Source organism: Lytechinus variegatus, chromosome 18 (genome assembly GCF_018143015.1).
Source record: "Lytechinus variegatus isolate NC3 chromosome 18, Lvar_3.0, whole genome shotgun sequence".
NCBI classification, from domain to species: domain Eukaryota; kingdom Metazoa; phylum Echinodermata; class Echinoidea; order Temnopleuroida; family Toxopneustidae; genus Lytechinus; species Lytechinus variegatus.
In genome coordinates, this window is record NC_054757.1 from 10,386,597 (window position 1) to 10,410,247 (window position 23,651).

Sequence of the window (23,651 nt, forward strand, 5' to 3'; positions counted from 1 at the left end):
TTTTGTACATACTTCAGCCGCTTTACGTATAGCACAGGGATAGAAATGGCACATTATAAAACACATTCTAGCTTTGGACAAGATAACATGAGCATGTTAAAACTCAGTCTTTAAACCAGAATATTACATTTTGGAAATTGAAATATACTGAACAGTAATGGACCCAATTAATAGTCATATATGATGATTTAAACAAAATAATTAACTTTTTTCCAACATTATTTTCTTTTGTAATTTCATTCAAAAGCATATACGTGAAATCTTGAAGTGCAGTATTTCATTAAAATGACATGGAAAAACATTTCAGAAATATATATTCATCAATCTTCATTTTATATAATTCAGCACGTAATGCTATTATAAAATTACATTGATTTTACTGTGTTTCCTTTTACTGAAAATATCAATGAAATATGATTTTGGAAATACACCTAGAATTTTGAGTCTTCATTGCATTACTGATGAGCACTGTGAATTGTTGCAATGCATAAACAATAAACATTTAAACATAACCATGCCCACACCAAACAAAGAATATGTACATTAAGACATTATTGGGTATACAAAATGAATGCACAAAGGCCCGACTTCACAAAGGTGGTTTAATTGTACTATGTTACAACACCACGGAATATGCAAATTTCTTGTATTATCATGCTTCACTCAAGAATATCATTGCACCCTTTACCAAAAAGGGTGCATCTATAATTGGACTTTTCTTTAAAATAGTGTTTATGATGAAATACGCGTAATTATGTACATAAAATCTGCAGAGTTCAGGGTTTGCACCATGGTACAATTAAAACCACCTTCGTGAATTTGGGCCTTTGAGTACATGTATAATACTGTAGGACAAATACACAATACATAGATACATCTTACTGTTACCCCCAACCACAGAAAGGGACTTAATAAAGGAGAGAAGAAAAAATGATGAAATGGTGAAGTACCCCCTCCCCTTCCCCCAAATCTTGTTTAATAATACCATATACTATCTGCCATAGTCCATAATTACCATTGTAGATTTATAATGATTATCATGCATCAAATTGACTTCCCTTCATTGATTTCAGTTCATAATTTGCATATATCACTTACGAGGTACATTTTTTTACAAGTAAAAATTAAGAAATATTTAAAATCATCATTCAGAGGAATCATAGCCTAAACCAACATAATTACAACACTCACTGATAAAAATATATTAAAACGTTTTACCTGAGACACTTAGAATTTTAATTACCCTATAATATAGGCCTACTGTACTTGTACTTATAATCACCTACTATTTGGCTATTTGGAATGGGCTACATGGGAGTACTGTAAATTGAATCTTAGATTTTCAAGAAAAAAAAACTTGCTTTTAATACATAACATGAAGTAAAAAAATTCAATTATTCACATTTCCTGCGAAACCTGATATGTTAAATTCATTTACTTTTAAATCACGAATAGATGGAATGACTGAATATTTCTGGAGTACCCTTTTATTTGATTCAGTACAAATTGATGTGGCAAAATTCCAGTTTTTGTCACATTCTTACAAATAACAAGTGATGATAGAAATATGTCATTCAAAGATTACTGATATCATTGAGTATTGATTAATGTTACATACATGTAACACTTTGAAATATATTCCACACAGAGCAGTTGTATCTGTACAGGTAGAAAACAAATGTTTAAATGACAAACACATGGAATCAAATGTAAAATGTCATATGTCATAATGGGTTGAACTTATTAGATATATAACGCAGAAACATTATTACTCACAAATACCCATTATGATAATGGGTAGGAATTATCGAGTTACTCCAAATATCCCCAATCAATCCAAAGTCTTTTGGAGTGCACAGAGATATTAGATGATAAATATTGACTGTTTTGTTCCACTTTGCATATATGAGTTTGAGCACAGTATATTCGCATCATTCAGCACCTTTGTATGGAGCACATCAGTGCCCCGTCTTACAAAGAGTTACGATTGATTCAATCAATTGTATCGCTATGGAAATCCATCAGCGTCATAATTTTTTCGACACAAAATTTGCAAATGTCCTTTGTAAACAAAGGAGAAAACACCAAATAGTCAAAAAATCAATGAATATATGAATATACATCATATATCTAGAAGATTTTTTGAGCAAACATGCATTTTATACGTTGACTTTGCTGGCTTTCCATAGTTGTGATTGATCGTATCAATCGCAACTCTTTGCCAGATGGGGCCCAGATCCGCCACCCCCATGCATACATAACAAGTATCATAACCAATAAAGAGAGGCATACCGTCAAACTTGATCACTTCAACTTTCAATAAAGGCAGCAATCAACATACAAATTTAACTGCACTGAATTTTCTCCTCAAAGCCCCCATTTCATTTACTTGTAATTTTAATAATTGTACTTAAAGGGGGTTCTCCATGCTGAAAATGTTTAAATCTAAATAAATAGAGTAAAATTCACAGAGCATGATGCTGAAAATTTCATGAAAATCTGATAACAAATAACAAAGTTATTGAATTTCAAAGCTTAGGAATCTTTTGTGAAAATATACCTGTACACATCCTCATGAATATTCATTAGATGGGCTGTTGATGTCACATCCCCATTTTCCTTTTTCTTGTGTTATTACATGAAATCATAATTGTTTCATATTTTTTTTATACATCTGTGAATGATATGTACCCCTAATAATGAAATAAGATACAGCAATGAATAATTTAGCAAGGTTGATCTGTCAGTAAAAAATGAAAGATTAAGGTAATTTGATTTGGAAGGTACAGGCTTGATGGTGTTTGGACGAAGTCATGAATACAATAATTTTGTAGTTGGAATGCCTCATAAATTCATTAAAGCTGCACTTAGAATACATTAAATATTGATGAGCTAAATAGGAAACAACATTAATTAATGATATACATGTACTGCGAAGCAGCAATGCGACAAGTAGACTGTTACTAGGTTTTCTTGAACATAATGATCTCATATAAACATTATATGTCAACAATTGAACCAAGACGATTGAACAAGTAACAGAGCCAAAGTATCATTTACAAATAGTTCATCAATGCATAAAAGTATTACTTAAGCCATCAATAAATGATACACAAATGAAAGTGTTTCTGAAAGAAAATTCTTTGGTATAAATAGAAAGAATTTGGATTGAAAGGAATAGCAAATGAAACCTCCCCCACTTGTATAGTATAACCCTTCGTTACTTTTTAGGTATTACCCTGTACTGATATTTGTCATATATGCCATTAAGTTTTCAGGGCAGCACCCCTCTTTCATAGTTCAATAGTTGAGGATTTTTACAACATAAACCAGATACTTGCTGATGTGGTTTACGGTACACCATGTGGAGTGTTATAGAAACAGTGGATAGAAGAAGAGAAGAAGTGGATAGAGGAGAAAGTGGAGATTTGAAAGTAAAGTATTCTTTCTTGAAAATAGTCCTGAAAAGGACTGTAAACCAGAAGGAATGTTGAGTGAGAACAGCTTGAGTAGCAAAGCTGATGAGGAGATGCTGGCTTGAGTCGGCGAGTAGAAATGATGAGTACTGTAGTAGAGAGACTCGACGTTTCGGACAGGTTGACTGTCCTGTCTCCTGAAGACTTTCTCGCCTATCCTCTTCTTCTATCCACTGTTTCTATAACACTCCACATGGTGTACCATAAACCACATCAGCAAGTGTACATGCCACCATGCAAACCTTCAAACAACATAAACCAGATAGTAAATATCTGGCATACAGTTCGGTGCAATAAGTCATGCAGCATGTTTAGAAATATATGGAATGGCACAATGCAGATTTGAAAACTTGTGAATGAATAATATTTTGTAAAGAAAAAAATCCAGAACTCCCTCAGAGTGTTGATAATCTTTCAGAAACAAAGGTTTTTAAAAAAAATCCAGCATGGTTCAATTTCATTGGGAGTTTGCCTTAAATTCATGATAAACATATATGTATTTCAAATTATATGAGGCACATGCAAATGAATCAAATTATTTATCTTGATTTTGCGTAGTCCACCAAATCCTGATGATGTTTTTTGGTTTGTTATGAATCATCAAGTTACAGTGTATGTGAAAAAAAAACAGCTTTAGGGTTACAAAAGCTTCCCGGGGCCATTTCATAAAGCTGTTCTTAAGTTAAGAGTGACATAGGGAGATCATTTAGCACAAGAAATGGTCACCAGTCGTGCGTAAAGTCATTCGTAACTTACGAACAGCTTTATGAAACGGCCCCCAGGAGAGATAACCAGGCATATAAATTTATAGTAAGCCTATAGATAATGGTGATATATGAGTGTTGTGTACGCATGTGCATAGATAATAAAAGGAATCATGTGATCATTAATTACTTAATATTCATATACATGAAGGAAATAACTATATACAATTTTGAAAATATGATAAAATATGCTATAAATAGTACAGTACATTGGATTTGGTTGGGAGAATATAGGGGTCTTTTGTTGGAGACATGATCAGGAATGTCGTGAGGCTAAAATCCATTTCTCTGGGGCTGTCCATGTCCTGTTCACTTGGAATAGATGTAGGAGTTTGGTTGGTCTGCTCCGCCGCTTCTGTAACCTGGAATTACGGGTGAAATGGGAATGTGAGGAAAGACAGAGAAATTGCTTGATTTATCATTACTTTTATAAGAATTGGTATAATCATATTATTTTATATTAATGGAAAGAATGAGCTAAGCTGTTAGAATTTGGTCAAGATGAAGAGAAGAAATATATATACATAGGCCTACAGTAAAAGTAAAAGTGATCCCCTTCACAAATCATGCTGAGTGTTAAATGTACACAACAACACTATAATGTTCAGTGAGCCAACAGAAACAAACTTTATTGAATGTAATATTTTATCACCTGAATTCACAATTAAATATCTAGACATGGCAGAACTTGAACACTTTAAATATGTTCATTTTCTGGTGGAGCACTGCTGTATACCGTAAATATCACATGAAGAAAGTAATGATGCAATAACATAAGGGAAGTGGGGAGGGGGGCAGCAGAGAGGGGAGGGAATCTTTGGGGAGAAAACAGAAAAAGAGACTGGGAATGAGGGAGGGTGAGGGAGGCAGAGGAGGGGGCAGGAAGGAAGAGAGAGTGGAGGCAGGCAGGCTGGGGGGAGGAGGTGTAGATGAAAAGAGAGGGGAGGGAAAGAGAGAGGCGAAAGGGATAGAGAGGGAAATCACATTTTAATAGCTAACCCTATGCTTCAAACTTCAATTAACATGTACGTGTATCAGGGAAACAAAACTGAATAAATTGTCTTCCAGAGCACCACCTCTCCACAAGAAGTACATGTAATCCAGGATTGATATTCATATCTGAGATTGAATGAGCTGTCACTGATTCAAGTCAATCACAAACTTTTAATAAGAGAAACCAGTTGAAGTTACTTTCTTGCAAAGATTAAATCTTATCAAACTGTAAAGTCTTCTTTTTTACAAGGTGGTGTGCTTACCCTTTGGTCCAAATAGTTTTCCATAGCATGATTTGCAGAAGGGCTCCTTATTGTGCTGTAATCAAAAGATAATTTCAATAAAAAAATACATGTAAGAGCAATGATGATGATGATGACGATGATGACAAAACAACCATAGCAAAAACCATATCAAACGGGTAGTTCATCTTGACATCAAGTTGACATTAAAAAAATATCTGAAAACTAGATGCACGTTGACAAAGGTTTCCAAATGTTCTCACAAAATAACAGAAAAGGGAACTTTTTCAAAGTTTTCAATTGAGTATTTCACATGCAAGCAGCTGTTCCATATTGTTTGCATAAATTTGTTAATTTACCAATGGATCATGATGACTGAAAATAAAATGTAAAATGTATAAAATGTGTCTGATTATATCATGAATGCATCTAGGTAATTTTCTTCCTAATGTTCTGGATCTGGAGAAAATGTAATTTTATGGATTTTACTTGGCTTTCAAGGAGTACAGCGGAAATTATTTGTCCGAGGTAGGACTGGCAATAATTATTTTTCCCCAAGGGGCGATGATAGTGCCTGGACAACCAAGAATGAAAAGTCCCCTCTATACTTTCGAAACAAAGGCCTGGGCGTATTTTAAGTATGATCACACTTAAATGTTGACGCGTATATGATATGCAATGCGCGATCTTATTGATAGATATGCACCCTCATGACATGATGTGACCAAATGTAATCAAAATCCAGCCTATTTGTTAAGTATCTTTAAAAAATCTGAAACTGTACATAGTATTCGTACTCGTAGTGCACAAAGCACAGGATTGATTTTGCCCAGAGTTCGAACAGAAATGGGCAAACAAAGTTTTTCTTTTGCTGGTGCATTCATTTGGAACAATCTACCTAATTTTTTAAGAAATGCTCAATCCGAATCCTCATTTAGTCTTTTATTTTGGCGTTATAATAGTCTTAATTTATAAACTGGCCCCTTGTGTTGTTCTTTTCTTTACAGTTTGTTCGTTTCAACTTACATTGTACACTGTTTATACTCATGTTTGTTAAATGTTTGTATTTTTGTTGTAGGGCCTCCAAGGACAACAGTATATCAATTACTGATGGAGCCACCCTACTAAAAAAAGACTTATAAATAAATAAATAATAAATAAATAAATAAATAAATAAATAATGAAGTCAAGCCTTTCATACCGTATGCAACTCTGTATTTAAGTGCAACTCTAATAAGTCATACTTAAATCTTTGTGAATCACCCCCTGGTATATTTGTTTTACATCCTACAGTACCTTAGATATTGGTAATCTAGTCATCCCTAATAATCTGCACCAAAAATAGCAAAACGCTGCGCTTGCAGAGCCCAGTTGCATTACTTCCGCCGAGTGTCCTACTTTTCCTGAAGCCACCGCGCACAGCGTAACCTGATTAGTGCTTCACGGGCCTTCACCGTAACAGCCATCTAGCAGACAGGCGCGTCCGAGTGATGGCATGATCTGTAACATCAATAACGGAATAGTGCACTATCATTGAATAGCAGATTTTCTTCATTGGCATTTTGTTTCAAACAGCTTATATGATGCTATTTGAACCAATATAGAGATTTTATTTACAATACAGCAAAGTTTTTCTTTCTTTTCTTTTTATTCCAAAGAATGAAAAAAAAAACGTTATTTCATAACATAAACAAAACAATAATGAATCAAATTATTTTACATAACTCTCTTACATACAGCATATGATTCGGAAGCTGCTCGTACATGTACATACATGTATACATGTATGTATATGATGAAGGGCACTCTTTCAACATTATGTATTTTTATAAAACTGTCTGAATTTACATCAAATTGTTGAATAATCTTGATTATAATTGCCATTTTATCTGATTCTTAATCTGATCCTTTAAAATGTAAACTTTTCATTTTCATATCCCTCACACCTTCTCTAATTGACACTGCCTCAAATTACTGTCAACTCCTGCCCCGCACCCGCTGCCATCTCATCAACACTTCTTTATCTAGCTTTGTTTACATCGACCTCTCAAGACCCTTGGTGACAGTCATGTTCTTTGTTTAAAGGAGAATGAAACCATTGGAACAAGATGGCTTGTGTGAAAACAGAAAAATCAAAGAAACAGATCAACGAAAGTTTGAGAAAAATCGGACAAATAATGAGAAAGTTATGAGCATTTGAATATTGCGATCACTAATGCTATGGAGATGGCAAATTGGCAATGTGACAAAGATGTGTGATGTCACTTGTGAACAACTCTCCCCATTACTTTAGTATATATTTCACTTGAATTGCCTCTTTTATCACATCTATCCATAAATCATACTGTTCTTTCTACATGAGGGCATGTACATGTAATACATATTTCTTAAGAATACATCATGGATAAATTAAAGAGTTTGTATCATCATAAGAAAAAGCAAAAAGAGACATTTTGAGGGTATTTTGTAGTCCACTTAAGGAAAGTTGTTCATCAGTGACATCACACATCCTTGTCGCATTGCCAATGTGAGGATCTCCATAGCATTAGTGATTGCAATATTCAAATGCTCATAACTTCCTCACTATTTGTCCGATTTTTCTCAAACTTTCTTTATTCTTATTCTTTGATTTTTCTGTTTCTACACAAGCCTATTTGTTCCAAAGGTTTCATTCCCCTTTAAGGCTTTCAGAAGTTCCATTGAGCTATGGTGATCATAACTTGGGTAGGAGACCTATATCATGACCAGCACATGGTGTACAATATATGAATCGTAATTTAATCAAATAGTTCAGTTTTACTTTTAATGAACCAACATGAGTTTTATAGGGTACAATGTATATGAATCACCAATCAAAATTGATTTATAATGTATAATTATAAATTGAATATTAATGATGAATTACATTTATGCTGTAATCTGATACCATCTTAATGACTTGAATGTAGTACGGTATGTCATACATGTACAAGTATACATAATCTTGTAACTATATTATTTTACTAATTGAATCAAAAGTACATACTTGGATAGACTCTTACATGATTAACCCCCCCCAAAAAAAAAAAAAAATAAATCAATAAATAAATCAAGTAAATCAAATAAAATAAATAAATAAAATAAAATGAAATAAAATAAAATTTACAAAAATAAATACCGGTAAATAAAATAAAAATCAATCTGAATTCAATTTAACCTGTATTTAATCTGATTTACCAGATGAATCAAACTTTTGATACCAGTAATTCAACTGATGTCAGTTCTGGAATTTAATCGGAATCATCATACCTGATATGAATTGAATTCATTGAATTAACCTGCATAATTTTAAATATATACCAAAAATTTAATCTAAATTACTGAAATTTACTTTAATCAGGATTAGGACTCAATTTCATGGTCATAATCTGTAATTTTGAAGTGACCACGCGGATAATGGGAAAATATCCAATAACAAATTTATTCATGATGCAATCATATTGATTGTGTGTGTTCTCTACCTGTTCATTTGATATTGTTTGTTTAAAAATGGCAATGATTCTACAGTTATTTGATGGTATTGGTATTAACATTTTATACAGTATTTTGATTTTCAAAATACATGTAGGCTTTATTAATTTAAAATAGTCTTCAACACCGTTCTCACTACCTTCTTAAAACTAGTTTACTGGAAACTAGTTTAGTGGAAACTAGTTTAGTGGAAACTACATGTACATGTATATGTAGTTGAACGTGTAATTAGAAGCGATCTTCCACACCGGTGGGTTCATAAAACCAACTCGCGAGTCGCGATGTAGTTTTGAAAATCGCTTTGCCTTGTTAAACTGTTTTTTTTCGCATAAGTGAAGACACGACCGTTCTTTGGGAAGCTATCTATGCAGTGCACATTTTGTTACTACACACATTGTGTGGAGAAAGCCTACGCTGCGGTTCCGAAGTTCGCGGGAAACGTGTCACAGCACTGAAAGCGTTCCCATAGTAACAAGAAACCACTTTCGGGTGATCAAATGGGAACGCTATCAAAGCGATCTTCCAAACTGGTTTCCTGAACCGGTTTCCAGTAAACTAGTTTTAGAAAGCGTAATGAGAATGGTGTCATATATCACCGTGTCTTCACACCCCCCCCCCTTCTCTTTCTCTCTCTCTCCACCTATCATTCCTCTCTCTCTTGCTCATTTCTCTACCTATCAATAATACAGGGTATTCAAATTATTAAAATAATATCAAATTATTGATTGCTCTTTAAGGGATGAACTATTAGATATCCAACGGGGGCTGAAAGTCCCCCCCCAAAAAAAAAAAAAAAAAAAAATTGGTCCACTGACAAATCATCTGAAAGGGGGGAAAAACTTGTTTCAATGGAATAAGGAAAAAAATTTACTCAAAGAAGAAAGGATTTTTTTTTTTGCATCAACCCAAACTTCCAGCCCCCCCCCCCCCCCCCGTGTATAGTAATGGGTCCTAACTGCATACATGTATCTCCTCATTGATAGACAGAGCAGGCTTCACATACACATTACATAATCAATAAATGTATGGACATACATGTACAGTATTACATAATACCCAAGGGCCAGAGTAATTATCAAAAGTGTTATTTGAACAATGCATCATATTATGTGTGTATACTGAGTACCGGTATGTAGTATGTTCATACATTTTATAATGCTGGTCTATTCAAATCATGGCATGAATTTAGTCCAATATGTGTTGTTTTCTCACATCAAATCGACATATTTTCTAAGAAAAGGTACTCATGGCAAGGGGAATATAAAATCACTACTGGCTCCAAACAAGGTCTGGGAATGAATACCAAATTCACCATCTATAAAAAGAGAAATGTCCAGTTGTGATAAATGAAGAATGATTATTGAAAAAAGCAATAAAAAAGTTTTAAGTGTACATGATTACATGTGTATGTGCAAAAGCCAGTCTGAAGCTTTGACCAAGGGGTCAATAACATGCATGCAGGGAATAATTTTCCTGGTATCATGCAATTTGCTCCACATTTTTTAAAAGACTGCTATATACAAAAGTCTTTTGTATAGCATATTTGTTGGACTGTACTTGTACATTAAATGTGCACATTATTTATTAGTTGAGAGCTTTTTCTCTTGTGACCAAAAATGCTATTCAAATTTGTAAAGCAAAATTATTCCCACGGCATGTATCAATATGGATTGCATTATCTATCATTCCAACCTTTATTTCATAATTCATAAATACCTACATGTATTTATATGTAGCACACTCCCTTGATGTTTTTATTTTCATAAATAAGGGTTTTTAGAATGCATACATCTTTCAAATATGGTGATCAATCATCAGAAAGCTACAAACTTTACTTACATTACATGTATGACCTAATTTTTTTATCCATTCCATGCCTGAGATCTGCTTGAATATATACATGTATATATAAAAAAAGTTTTTAAGTATGTCACTAAGGTCAAATAGGGTCACATTGCTGAGGAAGGCTGCAGTTAGTGGCCAAAAAATTTGAGCTAATTCTTCAAGTTTTCTTTGTGTGTTGAGGAAAAAAGTTTATAATTGCCTTCTTTATTTTTTTTAATCATGTACCTACATAAAATCAAAATGATTTTTCATGTAAAATTAGAAAACTTATCCACCAACAAACATATTTGTTTCATATCCTCCACATCATAACTGTTTTAGTGAACACAGGTTCAAATAGTCTAGTAATAAACAGGCATTGCAGGGTGCTACAAAGCACTTGCCGATTACCCAGGGCAAGTAAAAGTTAAAGTCGGGAAAGTGTTTTGAAATAAAGACCAAAACTACTTGCGCGAATTGAGCAAAGTCCAGGATAGGCCCCATAGAGAAGGGGTTGAAACCTTGTTTTTTTAAGGTTTCTTGTCAATTCGAGGGTGCTGATTCCGAATCTGAATGATGCCTCTCTTGTAACCTCAAGCATTTTCCACAAATTGGCAAAATCCAATATCATTGTGACATGTACCCTGTACTATTGGCAGTTTAGCACAACTCAAACTAGGCTAAGTTAGTTAAAGATCGCAGTTCAAAGCACAGTCCTGGACCATTTCATAAATACAGTGACACATTTTTACCGCTGCAACAATTTCTCTCGCCTTAATATCTCAGAGGGCATGGAGAGTTACATAAAGGAATGTAATGCAGAGTTTGGATAAGAATAATGTAAAGAATAGGATCAGTATTAGTTTTTGAGGATAGGTTTTATGTTTGGGTAATTCCACAGTCAATCGCATTACACTTCACACTTTAAAACATTTTTTTTCTAATACTTGGTGCTGTCGGTTTTACCGCCTGGGTGAGTCTTTCTGTCAAGTTTATACTTGAAAAACAAGGCTTTAAAACAATACACACAGAAAGGATGTATGCTGTTTATTGTGGACCCTATGACGTCCCAAATGTCGGTCAGTCGCATTACCAGACCTTCACGTTTATAATTTTGTGGAGCTCAATAAATCGCTCTCCTTATTTTTTTGAGCTCAATTGAGCTCCTCAGAATCGCTCTCCATGAGGAGCTCAAATCAATTCATTACAATACATGTATAATTGTAGGTTTCCTTAACATTGTATATATGCAATAGCTGTGTTAGCTAAATCTGTGGTGAAACTAGGCCTGGGTCACGGCAATACATTTACAAGATGTCGTATGCGCTCCTGCTAAAAAAAAAAAAAAAAACAGAAAAGAAAGAATATTCACCTCTTCCCTGACTCTGATTTGAACTTACCTCGGTAAATATTGTAGTCCCACATGTAGACTTCCATGGTGTTGCCATGAAAATCTACATATGGGACTGCAATATTTCCCGAGTTTAAATTAAAATCAGAGTCGGGAAAGAGATGAATATTCTTCATTTTTCTAATAGTTTTCAACTGAATCAAAGTAATTTCAAGGAATTATGGAAAAAAGAAAGCCATAAATGGATTTAAAGATGTAAAATGTGAAATTTTAGCTTTTTTTTTTTTTTAGGAGCGCGATTTTTTGCTCTCCTTATGTTTTTAAGGAGCGCGGTAGGAGCGCCGGCGCGATCACGCTCCTCAAAAATGAAGGTCTGCATTACACAAAAAGGACATGGAATAGTTCTTTCAAATCAAGACACTTTAACCAATTTCAATACCTGCAAATCATTACTTAAATATAGAAGTCTCAAATAAGACGTTTGAATTTGGGAAGCCACTTCGAGTTTCTTTCGCACTTTTGCAGATATAAAAACTCTTGTCAATCGCATTACAGTCAGTTGCATTACACTTTGTCCGGCACCAGAAATCTTTTGTTTATCTGGGATGTCAATCATTCAGTTGACAAAAGTTAACCAGCATTGGTGAAGAAAATGTTATGAATTGTAAAAATCTACATGTATTTTCACAAGTCGGAAATATTACACATTTTCAGATTTTTCTAAAGATCTGAAGAGAAAGAAAAAGAATATACCTACCTCAAGTTGTTCTCCAGCATTTAATCTTTTGTTACACTGATCATATGAGCATTTGAAGCATGTTCTGTGCCAGTCTTTGTTAAGAGCCACTAGTTTCTCGGCTGAAATACAAGTCAAATAATCAGAGATTCAAGATGAATTGTCTTTACCTCTAATAACACGCACACATACCCCCAAAAAAGAGCTTCTCTGGCAGTCTCGCCTGCATTACGTGATTCAATAAAGCAGCAGTGCCGACTTTGAAAATGACTATAAAACAATTATTCACAAAAAACAGCATTCACATAATAACATTATACAACATTCATTGACCCTAAATGACATTTGAACTTGAACTTGATCATGTGACCCAAGACTTGTGCAAGAAGATCAGTGATACTTGATTACCCCTTTGTCCACATTCCAATTTCCATGTGCATAAACATTCGATTTTTACATGTATGATGGCAATTCAAGAATTACCCATAAAATAGCCAAATCTCATTGACCTTTGACCTTGGTCATGTGACCTGAAACTTGCATGGATGTTATTAAAGTGATACTTGATTACTCTATGTCCAAGTTTTATGAACTTGATCCATAAACTTTCAGTTATAATGGTAATTCAACAAATACCACTGACATGGCCAAAGTTCATTGACCCTAAATGACCTTTGACCTCGGTCATGTGACCTAAAACTCGGGCAGGGTGTTTGGTCGTACGTCATTACCCTTACGTTTAAGTTTTATGAACTAGCTCCAGAAACTTTCTAAGTTAAAATAAAATTTCAAAAACTAAACCTTCGGTCAAGCAAAAATGCAATGTGCATAAACTTCAACTTTGCTAGCTTGACATAAATTTAATGACCATATCAAATTTCTTGCGGAAGATTAAAATTCTAAAAAGCTTTCATTTTTTTGTAATTCATGTTTTATTGATCCTTTTCATCAAAATATACATAACAAAACATTCATGATACAATGAATCACAAACAAGCTTCTATCCTATTAGTTGTTATAAAATGAAATTTTTCTGTTAAACACACATTTGCATGATACATGTAGATGTCATTTAAAGTTATCAAAATGCAACTAATTGACTTACCACTCTTTTTTTCTAAGTTGATACATGTACATCTAAATGCATTAATTGCTGGTTTGATTCAATTTGTATTCTTTCTACTTTTTAATTTGATTCAAATGTTGTTTTTTTCTCTCTTGTAAATGTATTACAATCATACATTGAAGGTTTTTTTATGAATAATTACATTTTTACTTACTTTATTATATACATGTAGGCACCTGCCAATGTGGAGAATCTCTTGACAGAATTTTCAATTCTTTTAAAATTCAAGTGATTCCCCCGGCATTGGCTGGGGCTCAATTCACACTATACTTGTATTGTTTCTATTGCATTTGTCATGATTGGATCATCTTGCTTGGACAAAAATGAAATTAATTTTAAAAAAGTAAATTGAAATACAATCAAATTGACACAAATTCAACCTTTTTTTCTACTGGTCCAACCTGTTCATGTCGAACCAGAAGATATTCAGTGTTTCTATTTTTACTGGTCCAAACCTAAAAGTTACTGTTCCCCTAAAATGAAAAAAAAAGAAACATTTATAAAAAAAGACTTGATTTTTTTTTGCTGCCTTTCATTGCTTATTGTTACCCCCCCCCCCCAAAAAAAAAAAAGAAGAGAGAAAAACACAAACATTAAACACACACACTCATAATTCATGAGAGCCACTTTGTTTTTTGAGATGCCAGAGCTTTGAGGGGTCCACATTCTACAAGCTTTGCTTTTCAGTGGACCCCTCCATTCTTCTTATGATATAAAATTGCATTGATTTAATTATATTCAATGATATTGATTATATTGAGTTAAACTTGACATGTATGTTAATTTATATTTAAATCACTTTCGACTATGTATATCTTTTTTTCAATATTGAATTTTGTTCATGCTATTATTTAAATTGAATCAATCTATCTTGTACTTATTTGTATTATTTTGAAGAATGAAAAATAAATTGAATTGAATAGAATTACTATAACTTACAAAAGAGAAGAAAAATAATTAATTTTAGTTAGATTTATTTTTTACTGGTCATGTCAGACCAGTTAGTACATCTGGCTATTTTTGAAAAAATTACTGGCCTGACAGAAATTACTGGCCTGACAGCAATTATTACCGGTCTGGAACCATCACCAGAATCCACAGTGTCCAAGGCGCAAGGACAATTCAAGTCTTTTTTTTAAACAATGTTTTCGGATGAGATTTTAGGCACGATCAGAACTTCCCTTCACAATTAGAAACATTTAATGAAGACTTTTTCAAATAAGATTAAGAAACTAGAACTTAACTCTTAAGTTTAGGCATCAAATTCAAAAAGACAAAATAGGTGCGCACCCGCAGCATTGTATTACGTTACGTGCGCATTTATGCTTTAGAAGATACACTTTACAACATCCTCCCAAAGGGAATTTGAAAAGACAAATGATAAAAACGGGGGTTAACACATAATTTTCAAAGTGTTCATTTCTAAATATGATTATGGGATGTCTATGATCAAAATACCGGTAGCTGGTCATTGATTTTGCACATTTTCCCAGTCTGCACGTCTGTTTGTATTATGATACCATTTGCTTATTAATGGGAGAAATATGAAAATTATAAAAAAAATATTGAGATTTATATGATTATATAGATTAAAATTATTTAGTAATACGATGATCCACTACCATATCTTGTCCTTAAATAAATCGTTATTAATTTGAAATCATACCGACTGTGTAAAAAGCGGAAAAGAGAACGCCAATTTAAATTTGTGGGACCAGACAATATTTTCATACACAAGAATAACAATTATTTAACATACAAGCTTTCTTCGTTGATTTAGAATATTAAGAAAGAAAATATAATTATCATGATATCAAATACTTACCAAAATAAACTGGCTTACTGCATTTTGCACAACTTGACATGATGACACCTAATTCTCGTCTCGCTTTCCCGCTTAATAATAGAAATTTTAGAGGTGGACAAAAGCGACGCAGATGATCGATGTAGAACCTACCAGAACGGTATAGCAATGAATTCCAATGCCCGGAGTTAGAAATAAATATTCATTATGAATGACGTATTCTGTAGCGCGCGTAATTTGAAAGCGTTGTACGCGTTACGTAGAGAGACGTGATTATGTGGTGCCATGAGAACTCGTTTTTTGGAGAACGGTACGGTGTAGAGAACTTATGTTGGTTACCACAATTATTTTAATTTCAGTCTTCTCGATCTCGGTAGGCCCGGGGGGGGGCACTCAAATTATTTTTTGATGGGGTGTGCCTCACGAAACTCTGAAATGGGGGTCTAAGGAACTGACTAAAAGGGTAAAATACGGGCCGTCTTTTCATTTTTTTATCTCTATTTTTAATTAAGAAAAAAATGATTTAAAGAATCAAATTGAAATAAGAGCCAAGTAGTATGAATAATAGGTGTAATGAAAACTGCCAGTGTAAGAAAATTAAGCATTTGCCCCAAAGAAAAAGAGAAAATAAGCCAAACATTGCCACCCTTATTTTGCCACACATGGAGATTAACCGAGAACAAGGTTATATTTGCTTTGCTTACTTTGCAAATTTGTACCCCACCTAATGTTAAAAATCTTCCTAAGCCTGTGGATGTGCAGTGTAGTGGCCTGGGGAGGGGAGGTAACAGGGTTAACGGGTAACCACACGCGTTACCTGAGACCTTGACAGGGGGGGCCACTTCCATTCACGAGTGGATACCATGCGCGACCATGGGGGTCTCGAAAAGCACCCTAGACACGTATATTTCCATTTTCTGAAAAGCACCCCTTAACAAGTATTGCCGTGTGAAAGCCTACCCTTAACAAGTATTGCATGGAAACAAAACAATACTCTTATCGGTAATATTCCCTGAAATGAATCCCTAAACAAGTACAGGAATGTTTTGTTACAGGTCCTTCGGTCGTCGGCTTTACCTTATTTGATTTAGTACGACCCCACCTTCTACACCTCGAACAAATCGGACTCTAAACACAAAGTTTTGGGGCAAAAAGGACATCCTTTATAAAACATATTTTAATTTTGTTTTATCATGCCCGCATATTCGACCCTAAACACGTAATTTTCCTAGCGAAATAGATTTTTTTTCATTATTTTTGTGTTTTTGACACCCTTATCACGTTACGTACGTAACTTGCCCTATCGATCGTGAAAAAGACATCCTTTTTACATGTTTTTTTGGTCGCACATGGTATCCACTCGCCAATGTAAGTGGCCCCCCCGGGTCTTGAAAAGGCCTCGAGACTTGCAATATAGCTCTTTGGTGGCCCTTAGCGCAAAATCCAATCACATAAACCCCCAACATCGAGATATATGTTAAAATTTCATCTTTTCTGGATACATTGATAGGTGTCAGAGCTGGTAAACGTTTCCCAAAAGGCTTGAAATCGGCCGTTATATTACCATACATTTACGTGTAAACCATGAGCAATGAATTCCAATGCCCGGAGTTAGAAATAAATATTCATTATGAATGGCGTATTCTGTAGCGCGCGTAATTTGAAAGCGTTGTACGCGTTACGTAGAGAGACGTGATTATGTGGTGCCATGAGAACTCGTTTTTTGGAGAACGGTACGGTGTAGAGAACTTATGTTGGTTACCACAATTATTTTAATTTCAGTCTTCTCGATCTCGGTAGGCCCGGGGGGGGGGCACTCAAATTATTTTTTGATGGGGTGTGCCATATGGAAAACTAGCGGACAGAAGGTCCTCGCTGCACGCGCGCACCCTTATAACACGCAGAATTCCCTTGCATCATACCCCTTTTTCACAAACAAATGTGTATCAAGGACAAGCGTTGATTCAGATAGAATTTCCGCCCCCCTGAAATGAATGTTAATAACTTCTTCTATCAGATGACCATATTTTTTTTTACATTCAATTGGTGGGAAATATGGCACTTTATTACATTAAAATCACTAAAAACCATCCATAGTCAGGAATATGTATTGGGATAATGGGTTAGTGGGACATTTTTATAGTACCCGGGTGGATTACATCCGTCGTCACATCGTTGGGTGATGGTATCAAGAATTTCCGCCCAGATTATAATAAAGGGCACATTATAAGGCAAATACTCATGAAAGAACCATGGAGATTGGTTAATAAGGAAATAGTGCACTTTTATCATCAAATCAGAGGAGATTTTCTTTGTGATACTGATGTCCGAAGAGCAAACCTACACTCGACGTGCATTCAACACATAGGGCTGGACAGAGCTTTTGTGTACGTCGGTGTGTTGTTCGAGTCACAGCGGTTTTCTAGCTCTTTACATTGCAGTGCTGAACGTTTTATTAGGAATATATAAATATATATACCTTGTCAGTCCGAACTATGGATATAAATATATCAGATACCATTATTTTTGCCAACAAAAATCAATTTAATTCTCTGAATTGGATATGTCTCTGAATGTTCTGACGGGTCCATTATGTATACGGGGGGTGCATCCTAGCTGATCACTGCATTGGTAAGTCTGAAATTTAAGTTTGCTTATTCATTTCACTTTAAATGATGTTAAATGTAAGGATAATTTATGAAATCGACATAAAATATTGCGAATCAACGCTGAAACATTATTTGTGAAGACGTTTTATCCCTCTGTAATGCTATTTCCCCCATAAAGCCGCAATGGAACATTCTGCACCACTAGTCATACGATGATCGCGAGGTCTGCAAACGTCGTCTGCTATGTTTTTATATGTCCGGTACACTGTATGCAAGTTTTCGATATGCTCACGAAACTCTGAAATGGGGGTCTAAGGAACTGACTAAAAGGGTAAAATACGGGCCGTCTTTTCATTTTTTTATCTCTATTTTTAATTAAGAAAAAAATGATTTAAAGAATCAAATTGAAATAAGAGCCAAGTAGTATGAATAATAGGTGTAATGAAAACTGCCAGTGTAAGAAAATTAAGCATTTGCCCCAAAGAAAAAGAGAAAATAAGCCAAACATTGCCACCCTTATTTTGCCACACATGGAGATTAACCGAGAACAAGGTTATATTTGCTTTGCTTACTTTGCAAATTTGTACCCCACCTAATGTTAAAAATCTTCCTAAGCCTGTGGATGTGCAGTGTAGTGGCCTGGGGAGGGGAGGTAACAGGGTTAACGGGTAACCACACGCGTTACCTGAGACCTTGACAGGGGGGGGGCCACTTCCATTCACGAGTGGATACCATGCGCGACCATGGGGGTCTCGAAAAGCACCCTAGACACGTATATTTCCAAAGTTTTCTGAAAAGCACCCCTTAACAAGTATTGCCGTGTGAAAGCCTACCCTTAACAAGTATTGCATGGAAACAAAACAATACTCTTATCGGTAATATTCCCTGAAATGAATCCCTAAACAAGTACAGGAATGTTTTGTTACAGGTCCTTCGGTCGTCGGCTTTACCTTATTTGATTTAGTACGACCCCACCTTCTACACCTCGAACAAATCGGACTCTAAACACAAAGTTTTGGGGCAAAAAGGACATCCTTTATAAAACATATTTTAATTTTGTTTTATCATGCCCGCATATTCGACCCTAAACACGTAATTTTCCTAGCGAAATAGATTTTTTTTTCATTATTTTTGTGTTTTTGACACCCTTATCACGTTACGTACGTAACTTGCCCTATCGTGAAAAAGACATCCTTTTTACATGTTTTTTTGGTCGCACATGGTATCCACTCGCCAATGTAAGTGGCCCCCCCGGGGTCTTGAAAAGGCCTCGAGACTTGCAATATAGCTCTTTGGTGGCCCTTAGCGCAAAATCCAATCACATAAACCCCCAACATCGAGATATATGTTAAAATTTCATCTTTTCTGGATACATTGATAGGTGTCACAGCTGGTAAACGTTTCCCAAAAGGCTTGAAATCGGCCGTTATATTACCATACATTTACGTGTAAACCATATGGGAGCTGAATTACTAGTGTGCCCCCTTCAGAACCGTTCTCCCTGTATGTGGTATTTTGAAAAACCTTAGAGAAACATACATTTTGTCTCATTGAAGCTTGAAATAAAAAGTACACCAGAAAGAGACATGTAAATGTAACAAAAATAGCATTAATAAGCATGGTCAGTGAAAATGATAAAACATTAGCTTCAAATAGATAAAAAGATCGCTCTTCAATTTGTTTATTGATTAATTACCATTGAAACATGAATTCTTATGTGGTTTAATAGTCTTTGTATATAATATATATTGTGTTTTTAATTTTTTCATGGAAAAATAAATCTTGGAACTTTTGATATAAAAATGAAAAAAATGACACTTTACATATTCATATAGGATGACAAAATATAGTTTTAATAACACAATCATACAGAAAAGACTAATACAGCATGTAAATCAAAATCATATTTTATGTAAAACACGCAGGTGTTTATCTTGTTGCCCTTGTCGAGTTCTACAAGTTACGATAGGTGGTTACCCTGGCTAGGCCGTCGGGATATCCCTGGGGGCCCCTTGAAAAAAATACTTTTTTTAATTAAAAAATGGTCTAAATAGCCCTTTATTCCCTTTAATTTTGTTAATTTGAGCCCCCTTAATGTGCATGCGCCGGGTCAAGCAGGTGTTTATCTTGTTGCCCGAATCAAGTTCTACAATTTAGGATAGGTGGTTACCCTGGCTAGGCCGTCGGGATATCCCTTGGGGCCCCTTGAAAAAAAAATTAAACTAGAAATTTCCAACCCTTTTATTCACTGACTAATGTCCACTAAAAAATCCTCGTATTAGGGCAAGCCAGCTATTTTATGGTTGCCCGAGACGTGCTCCACCTTTTAAACCCCCTAGCTATAGCTTTCAAAACCCCTAATTTTTGAATATCGAATATTGAATATCTGTCAATTTTACACGCGTTTGAATATCGAACCTGAATATCCAACCAACTTCACAGTTTGAATATCGAATATCCAACCAACTTCACTCCGGTTAAAATACTGGTAACCCTAATACCGTAGTACGGTACGTCTCTACAACGCTATTGCACGTACGTCACGTCGCTGTAGTTAGCTAGCTAGCGCTACAACGCTATCAAATTACGCGCGCTACAGAATACGTCATTCGTAATGAATATTCATTTCTAACTCCGGGCATTGGAATTCATTGCTTACCATCCGGGAACGAACGAACAGATAGCTGCAATTCACAACTTTAATAATGCCCTCTACGTCGGGAGCTTTACTATACAAAAATTAAATAAAATAGGATAAAATAATTACTCATGATTTGAATGGAATGAGTATAAAACCAGGCCAGAAATCCCTAAAAATGTAACAAAAATCGGATGAAGAATAACCAATTTATTACATTTAAAATTTTGTATTATTCACCTGCGTCCTGAATTATATACTCACTTAAATAAAGGCCTTTTTTACCTCCAAAAATGGAAATATGGGATAGACTAACTTTACTGATTTAAAACCGTCAGTGCTGAAACTTATTTTAGTTATCAGATTTTTATAACATTTTCCCGTATAGTAAAACAAAAATCAATCAAATGTCATCCCCCTCACAAAAAAAGTTTTAATTAAATATATATATAAATAAATATATAATATATATATAGGCCTATATATATATATAAATATAAATATATATATATATATATATAAATATATATATATATATATATATCAGGCGCGTACGCAGGATTTTTGAAAGGGGGGGTTTTCGAGCTGATTTTTTTTTTTAAATCTCCCGCCCAGTCTCTAAAAAGTGATGAGCAGGGGGGGAGGTGATGATTTTTTTTTCTTTTTTTTCAGCGCTGCAAATAAGACAATAACATTTAAGTGGGGATGGGGTATGTAACAGTGCGGTCATGACCCGCGAGCGAGCAGAAATGTTCTCGTTTTTGCGTTGAAAACATAACCTTTTTGTCAATAGTTTGTTGGTATCATAGTCAATGCTACATGTCCTTCGGATCGTAGCACTCATGATATGGCCTTGATCAGAACACTAGAAACTTGAGAAATGTCATGAATAATTACGAGCGAGCGGAGCGAGCGAGCCGGCTGAAATGTTTGCGTTTTTCCGTCAAAACATACAATTCTTCTCAATAGCTTGTTGGTAATGATTACATATTAGTTGATGATACATGTCCTTCTGCTCGTAAGTCTCATGATATGGCCTTGATCAAGAGACTAGAAACTTAAGAAATTTCATAAATGATTACGAGCGAGCGGAGTGAGCGAGCCGAAATTTTCGCGTTTCTTGTCAATAGTTTGTTAGTAAATCAAGTATTAGTCGATGCTACATGTCCTTCTATTCGTAACACTCATAATACGGCCTTGAACAGGAGACTAGATACTTATGGAATTTCATAAATTATTACGAGCGAGCGGAGCGAGCTAACCAACATTTTAGCGTTTTCCGTCATTTTGGTTTTCATATTGGTAAAACATATTTTGTAAGAAAACGTATGTCTTTGTCTTGGTTCACTTGTATTCATAAGTATACATCATGATAATCATGTATGGCCTTGTTAATGGCGATACCGTGATCATGTTGGCGACATGCGGAAATAAAAGATATAATAAAATGGAGAGAGCGAAGCGAGCGGAAATTTTTTCTGTGTTTTTCGTCGGAAACATGAGTTGCTGTCATATACATTATTGGGTAGGGGAACTGTCCGTAACCAGACCAAGGAGTTATCAGGCGCTTGCCCGATAACTCCTTGACCAGACCGACCTCTGGGGAGACAAGCAAAGAAAAAAAGAAAAAAAAAAAGGGGGGGGGGTTTGAACCCCCTAAACCCCCCCCCCCCTTGCGTACGCGCCTGATATATATATATATATATACATTGAACTCAATGTCTGTATGTAATTTGTGTGTAAAAGTATATGACATTGTTTTCTTCCCTTCACCTCCTTTTTCATAATTTACAAGTCCCCCCCCCCTCAGTTTACATTGAAATCGATCAACATAATACATATCCCAATATTTTTGTGTGTTTTTATCGATCATTCTATTTTCTCCTTACATAGCATTATCCCCTTAATTATATTTCTGAACCTCAAGTGCAATATTTAATCTTAATATTATGTTCTTATTATATTTTGCTAATTCGTAGGTATATAATTCAATGTATTTTTCCTTTTTTTCTGTTAACTTTGTATGTGTCAGTCTTCGGACTGTTTTACAATGTCTTTCATAATAAACCGAATGGAATTGAATTAAATTGAAAATTATTTCACATCGGCTCCAGTGAAAAAGGGATCATTATGAACCATATTATGCATCGTATTATCTAAAACATTGGGCAGCTGCTCTATTACGTCATAAATAATAGAAACCTTATAATTATTTTGATTTTCATGGATTTTCCTCAAACCTTCACCGATAACTTAATTTTCTTAGCTTATCACAAAGGTCTTGGGAAAAAAAGTACCTTCAAATGTAAATAAAAAAAGAAGAGCTCACTTGCGAAAGGGGTTTAGGTCCATTTTTTATCAAATTTGATTTTTATTTCTCAATGTATAGATTTTTTAGAAGCTCTTTAACATGATACCAAATATATATAGATATGTGTGTGTGTGTGTGTGTGTGTATATATATATAAACCCTTCAAAAAAAGTTCTGCAACTCAAGTTTGAGTGCTATTAAATTTCTTAGTGTGCCATCATCATATGTAAAAGTGGTATCATTGGAAAGTATGATTATTCTCCTTTA

The 23,651-nt window shown here is 34.7% G+C and overlaps 1 protein-coding gene and 1 long non-coding RNA gene across 2 annotated transcripts; both read right to left on the reverse strand.

Annotated features, from left to right (window-relative positions):
• LOC121431683 lies at positions 1 to 2,040 on the reverse strand. The gene is made up of 2 exons (XR_005972150.1): positions 1,016 to 2,040; positions 1 to 970 (listed from the first exon to the last, which is right to left on the reverse strand). It is a non-coding gene; the product is annotated as an uncharacterized LOC121431683 (long non-coding RNA).
• A 1,684-nt stretch (positions 2,041 to 3,724) lies between these two features.
• On the reverse strand, positions 3,725 to 15,970 carry LOC121431902 (cysteine-rich protein 2-like). The gene is made up of 4 exons (XM_041629682.1): positions 15,848 to 15,970; positions 12,918 to 13,018; positions 5,497 to 5,551; positions 3,725 to 4,602 (listed from the first exon to the last, which is right to left on the reverse strand). Exons 1-4 carry the CDS (start codon positions 15,885 to 15,887, stop codon positions 4,550 to 4,552), a joined length of 249 nt encoding a protein of 82 aa, XP_041485616.1. The 5' UTR covers positions 15,888 to 15,970; the 3' UTR covers positions 3,725 to 4,549.
• Between the last annotated feature and the right edge of the window lie 7,681 nt (positions 15,971 to 23,651).

What these genes read in the sequence shown, in the direction of transcription:
- LOC121431902 (XM_041629682.1), bottom strand. Translation starts at nt 15,887, where the DNA reads ATGTCAAGTTGTGCAAAATGCAGTAAGCCAGTTTATTTTG. An exon ending in CAGTAAGCCAGTTTATTTTG is followed by an intron (nt 13,019 to 15,847) that starts GTAAGTATTTGA and finishes CTTGTATTTCAG; the next exon opens with CCGAGAAACTAGTGGCTCTT. An exon ending in AAAACTATTTGGACCAAAGG is followed by an intron (nt 4,603 to 5,496) that starts GTAAGCACACCA and finishes CCGTAATTCCAG; the next exon opens with GTTACAGAAGCGGCGGAGCA.